At 42.0% G+C, this 21,791-nt stretch overlaps 2 protein-coding genes and 1 long non-coding RNA gene across 3 annotated transcripts in view; 2 read left to right on the top strand and 1 right to left on the bottom strand.

The window, feature by feature from the left end:
- LOC311278113 overlaps nt 1-21,791 on the top strand; it is a 415,099-nt gene that overhangs the window by 362,635 nt on the left and 30,673 nt on the right. The gene's annotated exons all lie outside the window — the stretch shown is intronic.
- LOC311277896 (cytochrome P450 2K1-like) lies at nt 4,549-14,190 on the top strand. The gene is made up of 9 exons (XM_084388376.1): nt 4,549-4,849; nt 4,932-5,094; nt 5,592-5,741; nt 5,819-5,979; nt 6,109-6,288; nt 6,486-6,627; nt 6,716-6,900; nt 6,987-7,128; nt 10,340-14,190. The coding sequence occupies exons 1-9, from the start codon at nt 4,646-4,648 to the stop codon at nt 10,525-10,527; spliced, it is 1,515 nt and encodes a 504-aa protein (XP_084244502.1). The 5' UTR covers nt 4,549-4,645; the 3' UTR covers nt 10,528-14,190.
- Nucleotides 14,316-20,731, bottom strand: LOC311277824 (uncharacterized protein). Its single transcript, XM_084388260.1, has 2 exons — nt 16,051-20,731; nt 14,316-15,828 (listed from the first exon to the last, which is right to left on the bottom strand). Exon 1 carries the CDS (start codon nt 20,438-20,440, stop codon nt 16,286-16,288), a length of 4,155 nt encoding a protein of 1,384 aa, XP_084244386.1. The 5' UTR covers nt 20,441-20,731; the 3' UTR covers nt 14,316-15,828; nt 16,051-16,285.

The following is a 21,791-nucleotide window of genomic DNA, read 5'->3' as shown; positions in this document are numbered from 1 at the left end:
CACTGAACTGAGCACCTTCACCAGTTGTCTACCGAGGTCCCTGCGTCACAGTTCCACCCTGCGTTGTGTCCGCCCGTCAGTTCTGCTGTGCAGACGGCCGTCTTTGTTCAGTGTTTCTAACCATTGTGCTGAGTAAAGAGCGTTATTGCATTTACATCCTGTTTCTGTCTTACGTAACAGAAGCAGCGTATTCTCGGTAAGTAGAAATCAAAATAGGTCAACCTAACTCTTTGGCTAAATAGTTAGAAAAAAAATCCTTTGCCAAATCATTTATTAAAAAATCTCTGCAAATGAACAACCACTTTGGTAATCACACATACACACACCAATTTCCTCTCTCTTTCTATTTCTCTATTTCTCTCTCTCTCTATCTCTCTCTATATAATGACCTCATATTCTGTTGAATACAGATTCAGTACCAGCAGATGGAACAGGGGCTCGAAGAGAGAGCAGGAGCAGGTGACCAAGCTGACAGCTCATCTGATGAAGATAGTGCATCTTCAGTAGCAACACTGGTAAGAAAATATAAAGACATCCTATTTTTCCCTATTTAATTTTCAGAAGAAATTTAACTTCAGAAGAAAATTATCTTGTTTACATTTACCTTGGTAGTGTTTTATATTATTCTTTACTTCTTTGTTCACAGAAGAGGCCAAAGCTCTCTGCCTTGAGGAGCTATTTGCTATGGAGGACATTGGCAATTGGAATAAGAAAAGAGACCACTGTCAGCAGCACTTCAGAGAAGATACAGGCAGAGTTAAAGGTATAGTGGAGGATTTTCCCGAATTTTAAAAAAGAACCGCCCTCTCCACATTTTGAAAAAATGCACATGCGCAACACTCTACCTGCTCCCAAGAGGGAACGCCTATTAAACGTGTGCACGAGAGAGCATGCACGAGCCTAGTTCTCCTCGTGCACGCTCTGTTTACAAGTTGCTGTCGGCATGGCTCATACAAGCCTACTTTATACACATGTTAGTTGTTTGTTCTAACAAAGTACAAACATAAAACATCATTTATATTTTAGTGCACAGATATGCATCAAAGTAGATTGTTTGGAAGGGCATCCAAATTTGGCTAGTCACGTTTGGTGGCACAATTATGTTGCAAATTATAAACTAACTCAAAAACATTCATGCAAGACAAAATGTCAAATGCCCTTCCGTGTTTTATTTACTTATACTGATCGATTGAGTGAGGACTCAAGACATGATCTGCAATGGAGAAGTAGCTTGTTGCATTTGTGTAATAAATACTATGGTGAACACATTGGAAAAATCAAAAATGAACACACAAGGTTTTAGAACATTTCAGCGTGATACCTTTTACCATTTGGTCATAAGGCTACTTTAGACAAATTGAGATGTTTACCGTGTCTGCGCGGTGCGTGACTTGTGCCAGGGCTAGCATCGCTAATCATAGCTTACATTAACTTTTACTAGCAGTGATTTTTAAATGGATTTCTCCAAATAGCAAGCCAAACTTTACCTGTCGAGTAGAAACTTCGCGACTGAGGCATCAGTGGGAAGCCCAACCTGTGCTTTTAGCGCACGCCAGCGTGTGAAATATTCTCCCAAAAACACTCTGGTCTTGTTTCTTTCTTCAGAGGCCTTTCTCTTCTTGTCATACAATTCGTAGACAGTTTTTCTCTTGCGACCTTCAGACATTTTGAAAAAACCCGGTGAGAGCGACGAGTTTCAATGAATGGCTGAAACCGTAGCTCACCACACATACACCTGAAAGTGCACATGCACAGAAAGCGAAAACTACCGCTCATCTCACAGGAAGTTCCTAAGTTTAGCTTTCGGGGGCGAAGCGTTCCAATATTGGGTTCTTCCGTTTGACCTGGCTCTTTACCCTCAACCATTCACCAAATGCATGGATACAGCTCTGGCCCCGCTGAGGCTCTAGAGGTAAGGCTATCTTGCATCCCAGACAGGGCTATGTGCCTAAGGTGCCTTCTAATATGGCACAGTCTATGGTTCTTCAGGCTTTTCATCCACCACCTCATGTGACGGCGGAAGATGAGAGACTTTATCTGCTCTGCTCTGCCCTGTCAGAGCGCTTAATGTCTACATTCAGAAGTCATCTCAGTGAAGGAAGTCAGATTATGGTTTCCCGCCTCTAAGCATACCATCAGCCATTGGATAGTTCAAGCTATTTCCCTGGCCTATCAGGTGCGCAGTCTGCCTTCACCTTTGGCCTTGAGGGCTCACTCAACTAGAGGCATGGCGTCCTCTAGAGCCCTCCTTTCAGGGGCCCCTATCCAAGAGGTGTGTGATGCGGCTGGCAGAGCCACTCCTCACACATTCACAAGATATTACAGTCTGGAGCTCCCTTCTATGCCAGGTGCACGAGTGCTCTCGTCCTAAGTTGTACCTGTGACAGCTTCACACTAGGCAGGGTTTGTTGTGGCCTAGTGGGTATTCGTTCCCCAAAGCGTTGGTACCGATGCAGTGCGAGTTCCCTCGAAAAGGAATGTCTCGGGTTCTGACTGTATCCCTTGTTCCCTGAGAAGGAATGAGACACTACGTCCCTTTGCCATGCCTCCCCCTGCCTGGGAGCGACTTGCTTCACCGCAGAAGCTAACTCTGTTGTGTGCCGTCTTCCCTTTATAGTTTCCGTGTATGCCATCACACGTTACGTCTTGAAGCAACACCAATCAGAATTGGATTAGTTTAATTTATACTTCAGATGCGTTATGCTGGGGGCATTCCCCAAAGTGTAGTTAGCAACGCAGTATCTCGTTCCCTTCTCCTTCCCTTTTGTCTCGCCAAAGCCTTATTTGATCGGTGAGTGATGTAGATGATTGCTATGCTGGTGATAGGGCGCATGTTACTGAAAGAACGAACAAAGAGAGAGCCCCAGTCTTGGTCTCTCTCGCTGCCTCACGCATATTAATCAAAATCAATTGAGAATTGACATGATGGTAAAAGATTTAAGTTTCACGTGGAGCATTCGGATATTTTTTTCCTGAATTACCGCTGGGTGTGAATTGTGCAAAAAAAAAAAAAAATTTACGTTGCCTTATCTTCTCTGAAAAGCATTCCGCCCATTCAGCTGACATAAAGTTAAATTCACACTTTCAATAAACAACAAAAAAAAACTTTCCAGTGATGAAATGTTTTCTGAAAAGGCTAACTTTGGTATGATTAACTGTGTTTAGATGATTTTTGTGTGCGTCTGTTATTTGTTATTGTAACAGTTTGTAACTGTTGAAATATATATATTTTTTAATTCTAGATATTTAATTCAATATTACTGTTGCTCATCTGGGGCCGTATTCACAAAGCATTTTATCTTACCACTAGGAGTACTCCTAAATCGCACTAAAAGATTTTAGCTAGGAGTTTTCTCTTAGAAGTTATTCACAACGCCTTTCAGACCTACTCTTAGTAAAGAAAAATGACAACTCCTAAACTAAGAGTGAGTCTTCGTTGCTATGGATGACGTCATTACTCATGCACGAGCTTTACTGAAGTGACCACCTTGATTGGCTGATGATTGTAACGCGGGAATGATTCCAAACACCTCCCCTACGATGATGAGTGACAGGTCTGAGAATGCGTGCTCTACACAAGTAGTGCGAAGGACGGAAGATGATGAATAACTGAATAAATAGCCTAAATGAATAAAGAGTAGGCCTAAGGCAAAACAAATAGCCTAGTAGCCTAATGAAACATATGGATTGATGCAATATCTTTGCAACATTATTGAATTCTGTCACTATATGCCTCTGCCTACGTTTGCAAAGAGAAGAACATTTTAATTTGATTCACAATGAAACGTTACAAATAGTTTACATGCAATGAGTAGCCTAGTTTTGGTTGTTGTTGGTGGCGTTATTGCATCCCTAGTTATGCCTACAATGCAAAATTGTTCCCTCGCGATTGGAAGCTCCTGTAGCCGCCGCGTACGCATTTCAAAACATCGCAACGTGAAATGCCACAAAAAGCGGTTTGTGAATAGGTCTTTGTGAGTTAGGAGTCCTCTCGACTTCTTTTAAGCTGTCCCAGGCTTAGGTGCTACTTTTAGGGCTAAAATGCTTTGTGAATTACTCTTAGTCAAAAAAATTAGGAGTCCTAAAGTTACGAGAGACACGCCCATTATTTTTAGGAGTGTCTCCTAAATTCGCCAGTTAGGAGCTACTTTTAGCCTTAAAATTCTTTGTGAATACGGCCCCTGAACAATATAAAGTATTGGTCCAATATAAAGTTGTGGTAGGCGAGAGATTACACTAGTTTGAAGTTTGATAAAGGTCGGAGTATCTCTGTGTGTCACAGTTCAGACCTGCTTTGCTTTGCTGTGCATTTTTAGTAATGTAGACAATATCACAATATGTTTTACATATTTAAACCAAAAGGCATGTTTTAATGATGTAAATTAAATCATATTGGAGCAAAGATTGTGTTAAACCCAACTGTTTTGCTTTTAAGGCTTTATTGCTTGAAAAATGTTTCTGTCTTGTTTTAGCCAGCTAAAGAAAGTTAATGATTCACCACAGTGTGTCACATATATGCTGATGTAACCACACCAACCCTCTATTCTCATGGATTTTTACAATTTGTTTAGGATCACACAAGGTCCCTCCCTTACATATCGTCTATAAATCTGCGAGTGCATCAGTTCAGAAGCTGAGAGAGAAAATGGCTGTAATCGAGGCACTTCTGCAGTTTCTCAGCACAGGTACATTACTGGGTGCTTTGCTGTTGCTTCTGGTTTTGTATTTGCTTTCCTCTGGATCCAGATCTCAGAAAGAGGGGAAAGAGCCACCGGGACCCAAACCTCTGCCGCTGCTGGGGAACCTGCTGACCCTTGACCTCAAGAGACCCTTTGACAACTTTTTTGAGGTGAGAACTTGATACGTTTAAAATGAATAGTGGTCAAACATTTTAAGATTTGTTTGTAAATGTCTTTCTCTGTGTCCTCCAGCTGTCCAAAACCTACGGAAATATATTCCAAGTGTTTTTGGGTCCCAGAAAAACTGTGGTCTTAGTTGGGTACAAAACTGTCAAAGAAGCTCTCGTGAACTATGCAGAAGAGTTCGGCGACAGAAAAATTGGGCCTGGTTTCAGGTTAATGAATGACGAACATGGTAGGAATCTTCTTATTTTGTGCCTAAAATTCATTTTTCATTACAAACAGTAAATGCTAGACATAGTGCAAAACAAACACCTCTCCAGATCACTGAAATGTACTCAAATTGGTAAACCTACTGAAGGAATAAATATTTTCATTCAGTTTGGCACAAATGTGAGCTCATTATAAACAAGCATAACACATTTGGTGGTGAATCGGCCACTTTAACAATGAAAAACCTAAAAATGTCTTTGATCAAGGAGTATTTGTGGGTTCCCAGCAATGTTTGGTGACAAAATTGTTTTTAACATTTTTAAAGTAATATAAATTCATGAATAGTTATTTGTGAAATGACTAGTCGCTTATTAACCTGACATATAATGCATAAGCAAGCTAACTCTGTATAAGTCCCAAAGGTCTAAGGTTAACGGATGTTTAACTCACAAAGTAATAATTTTCATCTTGTGTTGTTGCTGAGACTCACGGTCAGTTGGTTTTGTCTGTGTTGATCAGGAATCCTCTTTTCCAATGGAGAGAACTGGAAAGAGATGCGACGCTTCGCTCTCAGCAACCTGCGGGACTTCGGGATGGGCAAGAGAGGAAGTGAAGAGAAAATCATAGAGGAAATTCAGTATCTGAAAGGAGAGTTTGATAAGTTTGAAGGTACACATTTATGGACATCTGCAATCATGCTCTTAGTTTAAAAGATCCGTTGAGAGACATTTGTTTGCTCTTCACAGGGAAACCCTTCGACACAACACAGCCTGTGAACTACGCTGTGTCAAACATCATCTCATCTATTGTGTACGGCAGCAGATTTGAATACACAGACCCTCGATTCACAGAAATGGTCGACAGGGCAAACGAAAATGTTCGAGTTGGTGGATCGATTTCTATGTGGGTAAGTATAATTGATATGTTAACCAATTGCCTGTAGTTTGTCCACAGACATTAGAAAGACCCAAAATCTACAACAGATCATTTTGAAAGTGTTCTCTGTCGCTCAGTTTCTTTGAACATGCATTTCTAGATTTACGATGTATTTCCTTGGTTGGGCCCATTCCTGAAAAACAAAAGGATTATTGTAAAAAATATTGTCCAAAGTCGAGTGGAGATGAAGAGGTTGATCAATGGGCTGCTGGAGACTCTGAATCCACACGACCACAGAGGGTTTGTCGACTCCTTTCTCTTCCGCCAACAGAGTGAACAGGTACAAAAATCACTATGTTGCATTATTTTTCCCCCCACAACATTTTAATGATGATGCCCTTTACTGCATTGATCAGGCAATCAGGTGGAAGATGCAAATCAGAAGTTTGCACAAGAACTGAATAGGTCTTTTTTTCAGTTTATGTTGTTGGTGAAGTGAACAAATAGTATATGCAGTTTGTGTATTGCATTTGACAGAAATCCGGCAAGAAGGACTCATACTTTCACGATGAGAATCTAATTATGACGGTGACAAATCTGTTTGTCGCTGGTACTGACACGACAGGAACGACTCTGCGCTGGGGTTTGATGCTCATGGCCAAATACCCTCATATACAGGGTAAAACACAGTAATGCCAAGAGTTTTTCCTCAATTGCTGAATCCAATGTTGTCCATAGGAACAAACATGGGTTGCATTTTTGTGCAGATCGAGTTCATGAGGAGATTGACCGAGTGATCGGTGGACGTCAGCCAGCGGTGGAAGATAGAAAGAAATTACCGTATACAGATGCAGTGATTCATGAAACCCAGAGACTGGCTAATATTGTTCCCTTGAGTCTGCCGCATATAACCAGCTGTGATGTTCACTTCAATGGATACTTCATCAAGAAGGTCAGTCAGAAGAATAAATATTTAGGCCTAGGCCTAGAAACGATACCATATGCATCTTGAATTTATTTATTTTTTTCATTTTCTAGGGCACCACTGTAGTTCCTCTGCTGACGTCTGTTTTGAAGGATCCAAGCGAATGGGAGAAACCGAACAGCTTTTACCCAGAACACTTCCTAGATGAGAAGGGCCAGTTTGTCAAGAGAGATGCTTTCATGCCTTTTTCTGCAGGTATAGTGAAACTTTAGCTCAATGCAGTAACCATGTCTTGAAAATTGGGGGTACCAAACCCATTTTTGATAGTAATGGTCTTTTTTTATTTTAAGTAATTAAATGATTAAAGAATTTAAAGGGATTTAAAGAAATAAACAATGCATAAAATTAAAACAGAAAATGTACTGGTAATATTCTGCCACAACATTATCCAGTAATTTTCCAGAAATTTACATTAACCCTTAAACACAACACCATACAAAGCATAGGCCTAATTTGACATACAGGTAAAACACCTGTAAAAATTTATAAGAAAAATTCCCCCATATTTATAGTACATTGTGCTATTTGCACTTTTTTACAGTGAAAACTATGGCTGCGTCTGAAAAATGCATACTCTCTTGAGTAAGTTATTTTGAATAAGTAATTACTTCACGACCGCTAAAAAAGGTATGTTCTTTATAGTATGAATGTGTGTAGAATGAATGTAATCTGGACATAGCCTACTACATTCGCTATGTTGCCATTATCATGTGACCTACCAGAATTTGGTCATCTGAGTACGTTTTGCCTACTCTTTTATGAGTACAGTGAATTCAGACATACTTATTTTGTCACATACTGTTTTTCACCTACTATATAGTAGGGAAGTATGCGATTTCGGATGCAGGCTGCAGCCATTCACATTTGAAGTCGGCATCAAACGGAAGTTGCGTATTTTCTTCCCTATTGAACCGACTTTGTAAATAAAAACAGAGAAAACTGGGCATCATACACTACATGTTCTTTGAGGATCAACCAGCAGAAACATGCGTTTGGAGATGCATAGGCGTAATTTGCGGGTGGGACATGTCCCCACCACTTTTTGCCAGGGTTGATATTGTCCCCACCACTTTTTGAAACATCTTCCGGCACGGGTGTACCTACAAATAAATAAAACATCTCCAGTTAACTAGCCCAGCATTCATTTTGTTTGTTTGTTATATAAGAGGCGATCTCGCTGCTATCAGTGGCGCGGAGACAGTGTTCTCTTGTGGCTTGCACACAGTCTTCACATGGACATGCACTTCAATCTTAACGTCGTTGTGGAGACTGTCTATTCCTTCAGGTAAAATCACAAAACGCAATGCACACAAACGTGTTCCTGCTTGATATATAACCACTGAGAAACATATTCAGTTTTGATGGCTGATTACAGAAAAAATATATATACGGAATTACGGATTGTGCGGATTAGAACCCAGAACCTCTGACGCACTTGGCAAAAGATCTACCACAAGACCATTAAAGTGCACAAGAGCGTTGTTATATTAGTACATCTCATTAAACGACTTATTTACTAATAGAAATTTATTTCTGGACATAATGTTATTTTAGGCTATCTGATTTAGCAACCTCCTCCCCCCAACACCTGGCCCACCCACTTTTTAAAACAAAGTTACACCACTGGGGACATGCATGGTGAATGAAAACTATGTGTTCTAAAACTTGCTTTAAGATATATATTTTTTTTATTCCAGCCTTAATCGTAGCCTACTCTATACTAGATTTTTCGGAAATGTCTCGTCTCATCACATTAAATGAATTAGGCCAGCATATAATTCAAAAATGCTTAATTTGACCAACAAAAAACTAGAGCAGTTTTCATCACTGCATATTACTGTCGGTCGCTGAACTTTTCTATCGAGAAACAGTTGTCGAACTCGAATGTTTACATCTACTTACATCTCTGTTTCACTGTTTGCCCTCAGCTTCTTCTGTCAGTCAACAGCAAATCCCGCCTTCTTTGTCTGATTGGTTACCTCAATCATTTTGACATTGACGAGCGTTGTTAGACCAATAACTTTTTTTCTTTCTAAGAAATGAATGTACTATACTTGTTAAATGTTTTCTCTTTAAAATGTTGTAGTTCAGGGTATTGCATGGTACTAAAATATTCACCAATAAATTATGCACCATATAAAATTCTACAAATATTAGGATTTTTTTTTCTTTGGTACAACTTTATTTTGATGGTCCATTTTTAATATTCTGTTGACTTTAACATTGCGCCAATGTGTCAACTAACCCTCATTAGAGTATTAGTAGACTGTCTGCTTAATAACACTTTATATTGATGGTCCCCCAACAGACATTCTGCTAAGTAGGCTAACTTTCCAACTACATGTCAATTTATTCTAACCCTACCAGTCTACTAATACTCTACCAACACTCTAATGAGAGTTAGTAGACATGTTGGTGCAATGTTACTTAAAGTCAGAATGTGTTAAAGGGACCATCAAAATAAAGTGAAACCAAGTATTTGAATAAAAAAAATAGTGCAAAACTATTTAAAATCCAAAGAATGGAGGCAAATTTGTGCCATCTAGTGGAAAGAAATAAAGAAAACATATATTTTTTCCCCATGTCTCATTTATGTTTTTAGTTTTTTTTAGTTTATTAAACAGAATTCAAGTACAAACAATGATGGCAATATGTTTTCGTGTTGATACAGCACTTAGAAAAAAGAACAGAACAAAACCAAGTCAATGAAAAGAAAAGAAAAGAAAAATAGGGAGGAGTTGAGGGTCTTAGTCTAATAAGTCCAACAAGTCCAAAGCGGAAAGAAGATTCATGGCATTTCTGTCGAACATCCATTGAAGAGATTTTACAAAAAGCTTCAAATCATTCTTCCATCCATAAAGAAAACATCTGTAATACCATCGTATTGCCTGTATAGCCATAACGCTATACAGGTTTGTCTATTCTGTTTTGTCTCGTTTTACTGAGTATGATGTTTTCAGATTTTATTTATTTTTATTAGGTTTTGGCTCAATTTTGCCATAATGTTACACCCATGTGTGTTTGTGTGTGCATACATGCTTTTTTGTCTCCATCGTGGCTGGTTTGTGGATTGTACCCCCAAAATATTCTGTGTATTTTCATATTTTTTCACATTTCCCATTAATTGTCTATATAGTCATATTACATTTTTGACAGGAATGAAAAAGAGGTTGTGAGGGTTAGAATGAGTGCGTTCAATTGTACTGTTGTTTAACAACAATCCGATTGTTCAGCAAATGAAAAGTCTTTTAGAAAAAAAAAAACCTACAGTATAGTGTGCTGCCTACCTAGATAGCATTTGAAACAGACCATTCAACTGCTCCATTCAACTAAGAATCTCTCACACTCTCTCTCTCTCTCTCTCTCTCTCTCTCTCTCTCTCTCTCTCTCTCTCTCTCTCTCTCAGGCCGAAGGGTTTGTTTAGGAGAGAGTTTGGCCAGGATGGAGCTCTTCCTGTTCTTCACTTCCCTCCTTCAGAGCTACCGCTTCACAACTCCACCTGGAGTGTCTGGAGATGATCTGGATCTCAAAGGAATAGTCGGAATCACTTTGAATCCATCCCCACACAAGCTATGTGCGATCAGACGCTCCTGATCCAAGAAAATATCATCAGTCCTTAGAAGAAAAGCATAAATTTCATCCTCTTTCATTATGAGTTGGACGATTTCTAAACATATTTGATTAATTCTTCTCACTAATTGTATAGGCTATATGTAAATAATGAACAATGTGTCAAACCGACTTTTTGGATTATAAAACTTCTCAGATAAGTAAAAAAACTTTAATAGGAATGAAACATTTAGTTGCTAGATTAAAAATCTATATAGAATATTGTTACTGATTGTTTGGAGAGATAAAAATAGTTTATAATTCAAAATTATAATTTTTTTTCCATAATTTCTACTTTTTATGTCATAAATATTTGTAATGTCATTATTGACATTTTATCACATAATTTCATCTTTTAATGTCAAAATTATGACTTTTATACAGTCTGTGAGCAGTCTTTTTAGAATAGATAAAAATTATTTTGTGAAAGACTAACAATTGAATATTGTTTAGCAGACCTCTCTGTTGATAATTACAAGATGTTTGCCTTATTTGATGTCTGTCCATTAATTCATTCACTATTGTTGTGGTGTAAATTGTGGTTCCCTTTCGAGAACGGTCACTTCGTGTTGCGCCTAGCTAGACGCTATGGGAAAACTCCTTTTCTCGAGAATATTGAAGCCTTTATTTTAAAATGCAGTGCAGCTGCACAGTGAGCATAGAGCAGAGCGTCTAGCTTGCCATTGGCTGTGCTGCAGCAACTGCACATCCAATGGTGAGGCGGCTTAGACGCGCAAACCAATCAGGGTGCTTCGCGCCAGAGCGAGTCCGAGCCCGCCAGAAGGGGCGTGGCTAATGACTATATAAGCCTGGCCAGCTCACCATAGAGTCAGATTTAATCTCCTTCAGCTAAACTTCACATCGTTGACTTCTCCAGAGATCTCGGCGTCAAAGTGCACCTTGCAGCGGAACGAGCGACCTGCCAGCTAAGCAGATTCAGAGGACCGGCACCGCCTCCCTGAAATCGCCGTTAACCTGCAGCTATCCGGTGAGAGAAGCCTATATCCTTTTCAAAGCTTTTCAGCTTTCGCCGTCGCGACATCTGCTTTGAGCACATTTCCGAGAGCGTTGTTGCAAATGCCTCTCTGCCCCTCTGCACGACAGGGACAGGGACAGTCACAGCGAGGGCCTCGCCCATGCTACAGCTGCACTCAACCAGGGCAGCTGCCTACACTGTGACAGCCTTCCCATCGCCATTATGTGCTCGCGGCTAGCTTTCCTCTTGGACAGCGACCCCGCCCCTCGCGCTCTCCCGCTTCCTTCTCTCGAGCCCAGACGGAAGAAGCGACGTGCACAAGGATGCCTTAGAAGAGAGAGCGATTCCACGCTGGCCCATTCCCCGCGCCTCTAGCCTTCTCCCCGCGAGACCCCCTCACCAGTGCTGTTCTCGCGGATGGATCTCTGCCTCTCGTCTCAAGCAGCAGATCTCATCTCATTCGGTACTTCAGGGGAAGAATGCGACGACAGCCTTTCACTCGCTGCGTCTGAGGGAGAGGATTGGCCGAGCTCTACACCAGACCCCGCCCCCCAGCACAAAATGAGCACTTTTATGTCTGTCGCCCAGTGGGCCCGCTGTAGAGCGCTCAACCTCAGACAAACGCCGTAGCAACGGCAGCTCGATCAGAGCAAATAAAGAGTGTTTTCATAACAGCGCCCTATTCAGTTCAGGCGGCCCAAAATGTTCAAAAATCAGTCACCTGGCCCGTTACAAAGCACGCGCCACTGATATCAGATACTGTCTCCACTACAGCAATAAACACTCTCATGAAAATCGAGCCTCACAATGTGCCGTTTCAGGCGAACGTCATCATCAGTCAGAGCGAATAAAGAGAGCATCAATAGCAGCCCCCCCCCCCCTTTCAGTTCAGGCGGCTTGTATCGTTCATACATCAATAATGTAAGGCAGGCAGCGGCAGCGTCGGACACACTCATAAAGAGCGCTTTCCCATCTCGCGAGGCGGCAGGTTCCCCGTTTCGGGACAGCCTGCCCCCGCTATGCATACAGACCCTAGCTTCCTGGGCCGATATCAGACTGGGTCAACACAGTAAAACGGGGATACTAGCTCCAGTTCGCTCGCAGGCCCCTGCGCTTTCACGCAGTAATAGAGACCTCGGTAAAAGGCAGTGTAGCACACATCCTTCGCACCGAAGAGTCAAAACATCTAATGAAAGAAGCCGTCGAGAAGATCTCGACGCCTCTAAGTGAGTCAGGCTTTTACAGCCGCTACTTTCTCATCCTGAAGAAGGACGCCGGCCTCAGGCTGATTTTGGATCTCAGATACCTGAACAGAGCCCTCGTCAGGCGACCGTTTAGGATGCTTACAACCAAACAAATCCATGCGCAGATTCCCCCGGGGGATTGGTTTTTCTCACTGGACCTGAAAGATGCTTATTTTAATATCCAAATAGCCGCCCAGCACAGGCCATTCTTGAGATTCGCCTTCAAGGGGCAGGCTTATCAATATACGGTCCTACCATTCGGCCTGTCGCTAGCACCTTGTGTGTTCACGAAATGCATGGATGCCGCACTTCTCCCCCTGAGACAACGGGAAATGCGCATTTTGAACTACCTCGACGATTGGCTTGTTCTAGCCAACTGGAATGCCTGGGGCTCAAGGTCAATTTCACAAAGAGCACAGTGTCCCCCAGCCAGCGCATCGCATTTCTGGGGATAGTTTTCGACTCTATACTGATGAGAGCGCGCCTCTCGCCTGAGTGTGCCCTCGCCATGCAACGGCTTGTGGCTTCGTTCACAGCGGGCTCACACAGACCGCTAAGAACGTTTCAGAGGGTCCTGGGTCTCATGGTCTCAGCATCGTCAGTGCTCAAACTGGGTTTAATGCACATGCGCCCTTTGCAACTCTGGCTGAAGCGCCGAGTGCTGGCTTGTGCATGGTGCTCCGGCCGTCTGCATATCAAAGTGGATCACAAATGTGTCAGAGCTCTAGATCCATGGAAACGCTCTGACTGGTACCAGTTTGGAGTGATCATGGGAGTGGTCTCAAGGAGGAAGGTGATCTTGACAGATGCCTCCAACCTGGGTTGGGGGGCCCTGTGCAAGAACAGGCCAGTCGCCGGCCTCTGGTCGAGCCCGGAGTGGCGCCTGCACATCAACTGCCTCGAAATGAGAGCAGTCTACCTGGCTCTGAAGTTCTTCCTACCAGAACTGAGGGGACACCACGTCCTGTTCCAAACGGACAACATGTCGGTGGTGTCCTACATAAACCGCCAGGGTGGCCTCAGATCAGCCAACCTGGGCAGAATGGCCAAACTTCTCCTCCTTTGGGCTCAGGCCAACCTGCGCTCGCTGAGAGCAGCACATGTGCCAGGCATCCTGAACTAGGGTGCGGACATGTTTTCCAGAGACATGCTATTGACATTGCGCATGTGATCAGAGCAATAATGTGGGGTGAGGTAAAGTGGTAGCATGGCGTTTTACAAGGGGTTCCCATAGCTAGACACAACACGAAGTCAAGTCAAGTCAAGTCATATATATATATATATATATATATATATATATATATATATATACAGTACTGTGCAAAAGTCTTAGTCATGTTAATATCCCCCCCATAAATAATCACTTTTAGACAGTCATGAGATAAGTGCATGTTTCTACTATATGTTGTTAAAAACTATTTCACCTGATCATCTTTGTTTTTGGTTTTCTTTGTAACAAATTACGTGTTTTGGTAAAAACTGTTACAAAAACCACAAACTTACAAAAAGAGTCAAACTGCCTAACTAAAGGAAACACTCATCACCATTATGGTGACCAACCATTTTCAATAAATCATCAACATTTAAACCTCTGTTAATTCTCAATAAGAACTTCTGTAGACATCTGGGGCCGTATTCACAAAGCATTTTATCTTACCACTAGGAGTACTCCTAAATCGCACTAAAAGATTTTAGCTAGGAGTTTTCTCTTAGAAGTTATTCACAACGCCTTTCAGACCTACTTTTAGTAAAGAAAAATGACAACTCCTAAACTAAGAGTGAGTCTTCGTTGCTATGGATGACGTCATTACTCATGCACGAGCTTGACTGAAGTGACCACCTTGATTGGCTGATGATTGTAACGCGGGAATGATTCCAAACACCTCCCGTACGATGATGAGTGACAGGTGACAGGTCTGAGAGTGCGTGCGCTACACAAGTATTGCGAAGGACGGAAGATGATGAATAACTGAATAAATAGCCTAAATGAATAAAGAGTAAGGCAAAACAAATAGCCTAGTAGCCTAATGAAACATATGGATTGATGCACTATCTTTGCAACATTATTGAATTAATCTGTCACTGCCTACGTTTGCAAAGAGAAGAACATTTTAATTTGATTCACAATGAAACGTTACAAATAGTTTACATGCAATGAGTAGCCTATAGGTTTGGTTGTTGTTGGTGGCGTTATTGCATCCCTAGTTATGCCTACAATGCAAAATTGTTCCCTCGCGATTGGAAGCTCCTGTAGCCGCCGCGTACGCATTTCAAAACATCGCAACGTGAAATGCCACAAAAAGCGGTTTGTGAATAGGTCTTAGTGAGTTAGGAGTCCTCTCGACTTCTTTTAAGCTGTCCCAGGCTTAGGTGCTACTTTTAGGGCTAAAACGCTTCGTGAATTACTCTTAGTCAAAAAATATTAGGAGTCCTAAAATTACGAGTGACACGCCCATTATTTTTAGGAGTTGCTCCTAAATTCGCCAGTTAGGAGCTACTTTTAGCCTTAAAATTCTTTGTGAATACAACCCCAGACCGTTTATTTATTTGCTCTTGGCTGACATGTGGCATTGCTATGCAGAGGTGTAAAGTCCAGGTTCAGAAAGTAAAAGTCCTCCTCAGTATTTTGTTCCAATCACCTGGATCTGCTAATTCAGACAGGAGAGAGAACTAATTAGTGAAATCAGCTGACTGAGTTTATGGGTGGAATAAACATATGGCAGGACTTCTACTCATTGGGCCCTGGATTTCCCACCTCTGGGCCCGTATCCCTAAAGATTCTGAGAATCCTCTCAGAGAGCTCCTAACTTAACCTAAAAATTCCTTGCCAGGAGTTTTAGCTTAGAAGTGATTCCAGAACATTTTCAGTGAACTCTGAGCAAGGAATGGATGGAAAATCCTATCTTAGTGAGGAGGTGTGGTTGACCCCGTTGCTAGGTCTGAGTCATCATTTTACTGTCCTCACTATGTGTACTGATACATAGCTATGCAGCAAGCTTAACACTCCTCCAAAAAGTACCCAAGACAGAGTTGACTTGAATTTCATTTAATGGAAGCGGTGTAAAACTGCAAAAAACAACAATAGAAATACATTAACTTTACAAAACACTGAGTATAAACATCTTCTAAAACATCCCTTCTAAACATAAATAACATAGCATACATAATAGCATAGACAACATTCATAGTTAAATTTGTACACACATCTAACATATTCAAATACAACACTATGTTATATGACAAAACACCAAAGAACTTTCATGACATTGATTTTTAGAAAACACTTACAGACAATGCCTTTTCAAGGGTAAAACATGAATGGAGATGGAATTCATCCGTGTGCTCTCCCAAATGCCTGATAACAAAATGGCTGAACAGCACATGCTCTACTTAAATAGAGGCACATTGCCTCTAGGGGTCGCTAAATTGCAAACTGCAGCAGGGAACAGCATACTCCTCACCTGGCATTTTTAAGATGCCAAACCCTACAAGCAAATAAACCTTTAGTGTCCATTCTATAGAACTAACCACAGAGTCCTTTACCGCCCTTGCTCAAGAGAATAATAATTTCAGAGATTGGTCGCAAAAACAACTTAGAGCCACCTTCTCTGACAATTTTCACTTCGACCTTCCTTACTTTCCCGTCATCACTTGGAAAAGTTTGAGTGATTAAGCCAATAGGCCAGTCGTGTCTTTTGGCTTGAATATCCTTTAATAGGACAAGATCTCCTTCTTTCACATTTGTTTTCTCATCCGTCCACTTTTGTCTTTTCTGGAGACCACAAATATACTCACTTCTCCACCTTTTCCAGAATCCGTTGGCCAGATGCTGGACTTGTCTCCACTGCCGCTTATAGAGATTACTATCGTCAAACTGTCCTGGTGGTACAGAATGTGCTCCAATCTTTTGCGTAAGGAGCATAGCAGGAGTAAGAATGAGAGGTTGTTCTGGATCGGAGGACACAGCAGTTAATGGTCTTGAATTTACGATGGCAGTAACTTCGGCCATAAAAGTTGTTAAAACTTCATGTGAAAATCTAGCAGATCCAAGTTTGTGAAGCATGGCATCAAGAATACGACGAGACACTCCAATCATTCTCTCCCAACTACCTCCCATGTGTGAGGAATGTGGCGGATTGAACAACCAAGTACAACCTTGCTCTGAGAGGTAGCTTTCTACGGGTTTGTTGGCATGCATAGAATCAACCTGTAGTTCTTTGCTGGCCCCTATGAAGTTTGTCCCACAATCAGACCTCAGTTGTTTCACAGGTCCTCTGATTGCAAAGAATCGTCTAAGGGCATTGATAAAACTAGATGCATCAAGTGATTCAATAATTTCAATGTGAACAGCTCGTACACTCATACACGTGAAGATGACTGCCCAGCGCTTGCTATTACTCTGTCCTCCACGTGTTCTTCTGGCAGTGACAGACCATGGTCCGAACACATCTAGACCTACATAAGTAAACGGAGGATCGGTGCTCAAGCGATCGACTGGTAAGTCTGCCATCTTCTGCTCTTCAGACTTACCCCGTAACTTACGACATGTTACACAACTGTGTATTAGACTGCTGATACGTCTCTTGCCGGCGACGATCCAGAATCCAGCTGCCCTGACAGCTCCTTCAGTGAAATGGCGGCCTTGGTGGCAAACTCTTTCATGGTAATATCTAATGAGTAGAGAAGCAATGTGGTGTTTACCTGGAATTATAATTGGATGAGCCTCATTTGATGGAATTTGTGCTTTCGACAATCTTCCTCCAACTCGAAGTTTTCCTTGAGCATCAATAAATGGACAAAGTTTGACAAGGGGACTTCGTTTATTAACAGGTTTTCCCTTTCTGATGCTCTGCATTTCCTCTGGATAGGTCTCAATTTGAACAGCAAGAATGATTTTAGTCTTTGCCTCATCCAATTGGACTGCGCTCAAAGGCTCCTTACACATATGCCAGCCATGGCATGAATCCTGATTGACTTCTTTTGAGAAGGAATGAGCTATATGTGAGAGTCGTGCTACAGCTCTTGAAGCTGACATCCAGCTTGAAAACCTTTCAAAACGTGCACTTCCAAGGCGTGGAGAAAGTTTGGTTATACATGTCATTACCTCAGATCGCAATTCCGCATCAGATTCAGGATGGATGAGGTCAAAGGCTTCAACAACTGGTCGGCAGGTTTGCAACAGGAATTCTGGCCCAGTAAGCCATGCAGAGGCAGTAAGCTGATTTGCTGAAACGGCTCTTGTTCCACAGTCGGCTGGGTTAAGATCAGTTTGAACATAGTGCCACTGATGTTTCTGAGTTGAACGTCTAATTCGTTGCACACGGTTATTAACATATACAAAGAAGCGTTTTGATTCATTGAATATGTAACCAAGAACCACCTTGCTGTCTGTATAGAATTTCATGTTCTTCAGTTCCAGGTCCAGCTCTTCAGAGATTACTTCTGCTATTTCCACTGCGAGAACAGCAGCGCATAATTCAAGTCTGGGAATGGTTAGGTCAGGTTTTGGCGCCAGTTTTGTTTTACCAAAGATAAACCCAACTTCAGTCTGTCCATGAATATCTGTAACCTTCACATAGCCAACAGCGGCAATGGCTTTAGTTGATGCATCACAGAATATACAAACTTCTCTTTCCTGAGCTTGTGAATAAGGAATTGATGTGTATATTCTTGGAATCTTCACCTCTTTCAGATGTTGTAGAGAAGTACACCATTTCTGCCATTCCTCAAACTTGTGATCAGGGAGAGGTGCATCCCAATCGCAGATGTCACTGGTCAGATCTCTTAGAATTTTTCGACCTTGAACACTCACAGGAGCAGCAAACCCAAGCGGGTCGAACAGGCTATTTACAGCAGACAACACACCACGTCGAGTATATGGCTTTTCAGCATCAACCACTTGAAAAGTGAGTGTATCTTCAACAAGATCCCATTTTAGGCCTAGACTTCTCTGCACAGTGTAAAGGTCTTGGCCAACATCAAGATCCTGTAAGCCCTTGGCAAGATCTGCAGCAGGGAAGGCTTTCATTACCTCCAGTTTATTGGATGCAATTTTATGCAACTTAAGATTGGATTGGGCCAACATCTCTTGAGCTGATTTCAGCACACTGACAGCTTCCTCCACTATGGGGAATGATTTGAGGCCATCATCCACATAAAAGTGTCTTTCTACAAACTTTCTCACCTCTTTCCCAAACTCTCTTTCCCCCTCCATGGCTGTCCTTTTCAGACCATAAATGGCCACGGCAGGTGAGGGGCAGTTGCCAAAAACATGAACTCTCATGCGATACTCCGTGATCTCACCGTCAAGTTGGTGGTTATGGAACCACAAGAAACGGAGGTAGTTGCGATGATCCTCTTTCACAAGGAAACTATGAAACATCTGCTTGATGTCTGTCATCACCGCAACTGGCTCAGTTCTGAAGCGCATGAGGACTCCAAGCAAGCTATTATTAAGGTCTGGACCTCGAAGGAGAACATCATTCAGCGACACGCCATTGAACCGTGCACTTGAATCGAACACGATTCTAATTTGCCCAGGTTTTTGAGGATGGTAGACTCCAAAACATGGTAAGTACCAACATTCCTTATCTCTGTCAATGGGAGGTGCTACTTCAGCATGATTGTTTTCAAAAATCTTTTCCATGAAATCTATAAAATGATCCTTCATCTCGGTGTTCTTCTTCAGAGTGCGACTGAGTGACAGGAGTCGAGTCAAAGCATGCTGCCTATTGTTGGGTAAGCGTTGTCTTGGTGTGCGAAATGGCAGAGGAGCTACCCAACTGTTTGCACCATCTTTGCAGAATTCCTGATTCATGATCTCTAAGAAGAGTTCATCCTCAAATGAAGCCGCAAGCTTATAGTCATTGTCCGACTGACTGAAAATCAATTTGCCCACATCGGTGCGTGTTGATCTGACAGGAGACTTGTTTTGTTCACCTGACAACCGTACTTTCATGTAGATGCTGTTCTCACATGGTGTCAGGTAACTGGGACGTCCGTTCCAGAGGAGGTTAGTTTTATAAGAACAAACAGTGGGTCTATGAACACCATTAAGACAAACGTTACCAATTATAACCCATCCTAAGTCCAAACATTGAGCAAAGGGTTCATTGTGATGACCATTGCACTGACCTCGTACCTTATGCACACGAATGATATCTCTGCCAAGCAACAACAGAATCTCTGCATCATGGTCAAGGGGCGAAATCTTGTCAGCTACAACTTTAAGATGGGTATAACTGCGTGCAGCCTCTGGAGTTGGGATTTCATCCCTGTTGTTAGGAATTAAGTCACATTCGGTGAGAGTTGGTAGTGATAAGCGGACTTCTCCATCTGCCGACTCCACAATGAAACCACTTGCTCTCCTCCCTGCAGCATCTACCGTTCCAGAGCAAGTCTTAAGTGTATATGGACAAGCAGCGCCTTGGATTTTAAAAACATCAAAGAAAGCTGATCTAGCCAGCGACACATTACTCTGGTCATCCAATAGCACATACATTCTTACTTTCTTTTCGGGATGACCCTTTGGATAGACATTTACAAGACAGATTTTAGAGCAGGATTTACCATTGAGTCCTCCTCCACACACTTCAGTACACATGGAGGTAGTGGCAGCTGCTGCACTTTCACTTTGCTCCCCACCATGATCGTCCACTGATGTAAAAGAATCTTCCATAATCCAAGGTGCTGGTCCTGCATGAAGAGCTGAGATGTGTCTATCACTATTACATTCCTCACAATGCACTACAGCTCTACAGTCCTTTGCTTGATGGGCTCTTGAAGAACAACATCTAAAGCATATAAAATGCTGTGACAAAAAACGCTTTCGTTCAACTAGGGGTTTACTTCTGAAAGCTCTACACTTTTTTAGAGAATGAGGTCTTTTGTGAAGAGGGCATTGTTTATCTGGATCCTCATTTAACTGCTCTAGAGAGAATTTTTCAGAGTTTTCTACCTCTGTTCTGTTCACTGAGAAGGAGGCCTTCGGTTTCCATGCTTTATTGAGATTTTGCTTCTCAACTCTGAAAGGGACAGTAATAGGAGTGTAGAGGAAAAAACTGGGATCGTTCCGCATCTCTGCCTGTTGAGAGACGAAGTCGACAAAAAACGAAAAAGGAGGATATGAAACACAATGCTCTCTTTTGAAGTGAGACCCCTTACTCATCCATTGCTCTTGAATGCTGTGAGGTAATTTCTCTAAAATTGGATTTATTCCTCTCGCTGTGTCAAGAAAGTTGAGCCCAGGGAGATAACCATCTTTCTTTGCTGCTAATATTTCAAAAAGTAAGTCACTGAGCTCTTGCAGCTTCTTGCTGTCTTTGATTGAAAGTTTGGGGAAATCGTGAAGTCTGGAGAACAGAAAAGCTTCAATGGCTTCAGGAGAACCATAACTTCTGTCAAGCCTCTGCCAGACCATATCCAGGCCCGCAGCTGGATTATTTACGTGAACAGCTCGGATACGTTTGGCGTGCTGTAGTGACTCCCCACCAATCCACTTGATTATGAGATCTAACTCTTCACTAGGTTTGAGATTCAACCCCTCTACTGCATTGTTGAAGCTGGATTTCCATGACAGATAACTGGCTGGCTGATCATCAAACACTTTAAGTCCCGTAGTAATAAGATCTCTACGTGTTAAATAAGCAGCCAGTTCTGAAACATCTGTAGAATTAACTTTTGCTGAGCTTGGAGGCTGACTGACAATGTCTGCATGGTGCTGTGAGTAATAGTTGGGGCTATACACACCTGCAGGTTGAGGATGATTCTCATCTACAGGAGCAAAGTGATTTCGGACATATTCTCCTGTACGTTCGATGGACTGGTGGATTGATGAAGCATGACCTTCTCCCCTTTCAGATTCACCCCTTTCTGATTTAACAAACGCCTCAAACACTTCAGCTTCTGCTGAGGCAGCCTCAGCCTCGCACTCTTCCTTCAGAGCATTTAACGTAGCTTCAATGCGTGCTTTCTCAACTTGCATCTCAATCTCTCGTTTTGCGAAAGCTGCACTTTTACGTGCTCCTTCT

This window comes from Rutilus rutilus (genome assembly GCF_951802725.1).
Source record: "Rutilus rutilus genome assembly, chromosome: 1".
NCBI classification, from domain to species: domain Eukaryota; kingdom Metazoa; phylum Chordata; class Actinopteri; order Cypriniformes; family Leuciscidae; genus Rutilus; species Rutilus rutilus.
Note: the sequence above shows the minus strand (reverse complement) of the source record. Positions and strands in the feature narration are given on the sequence as shown.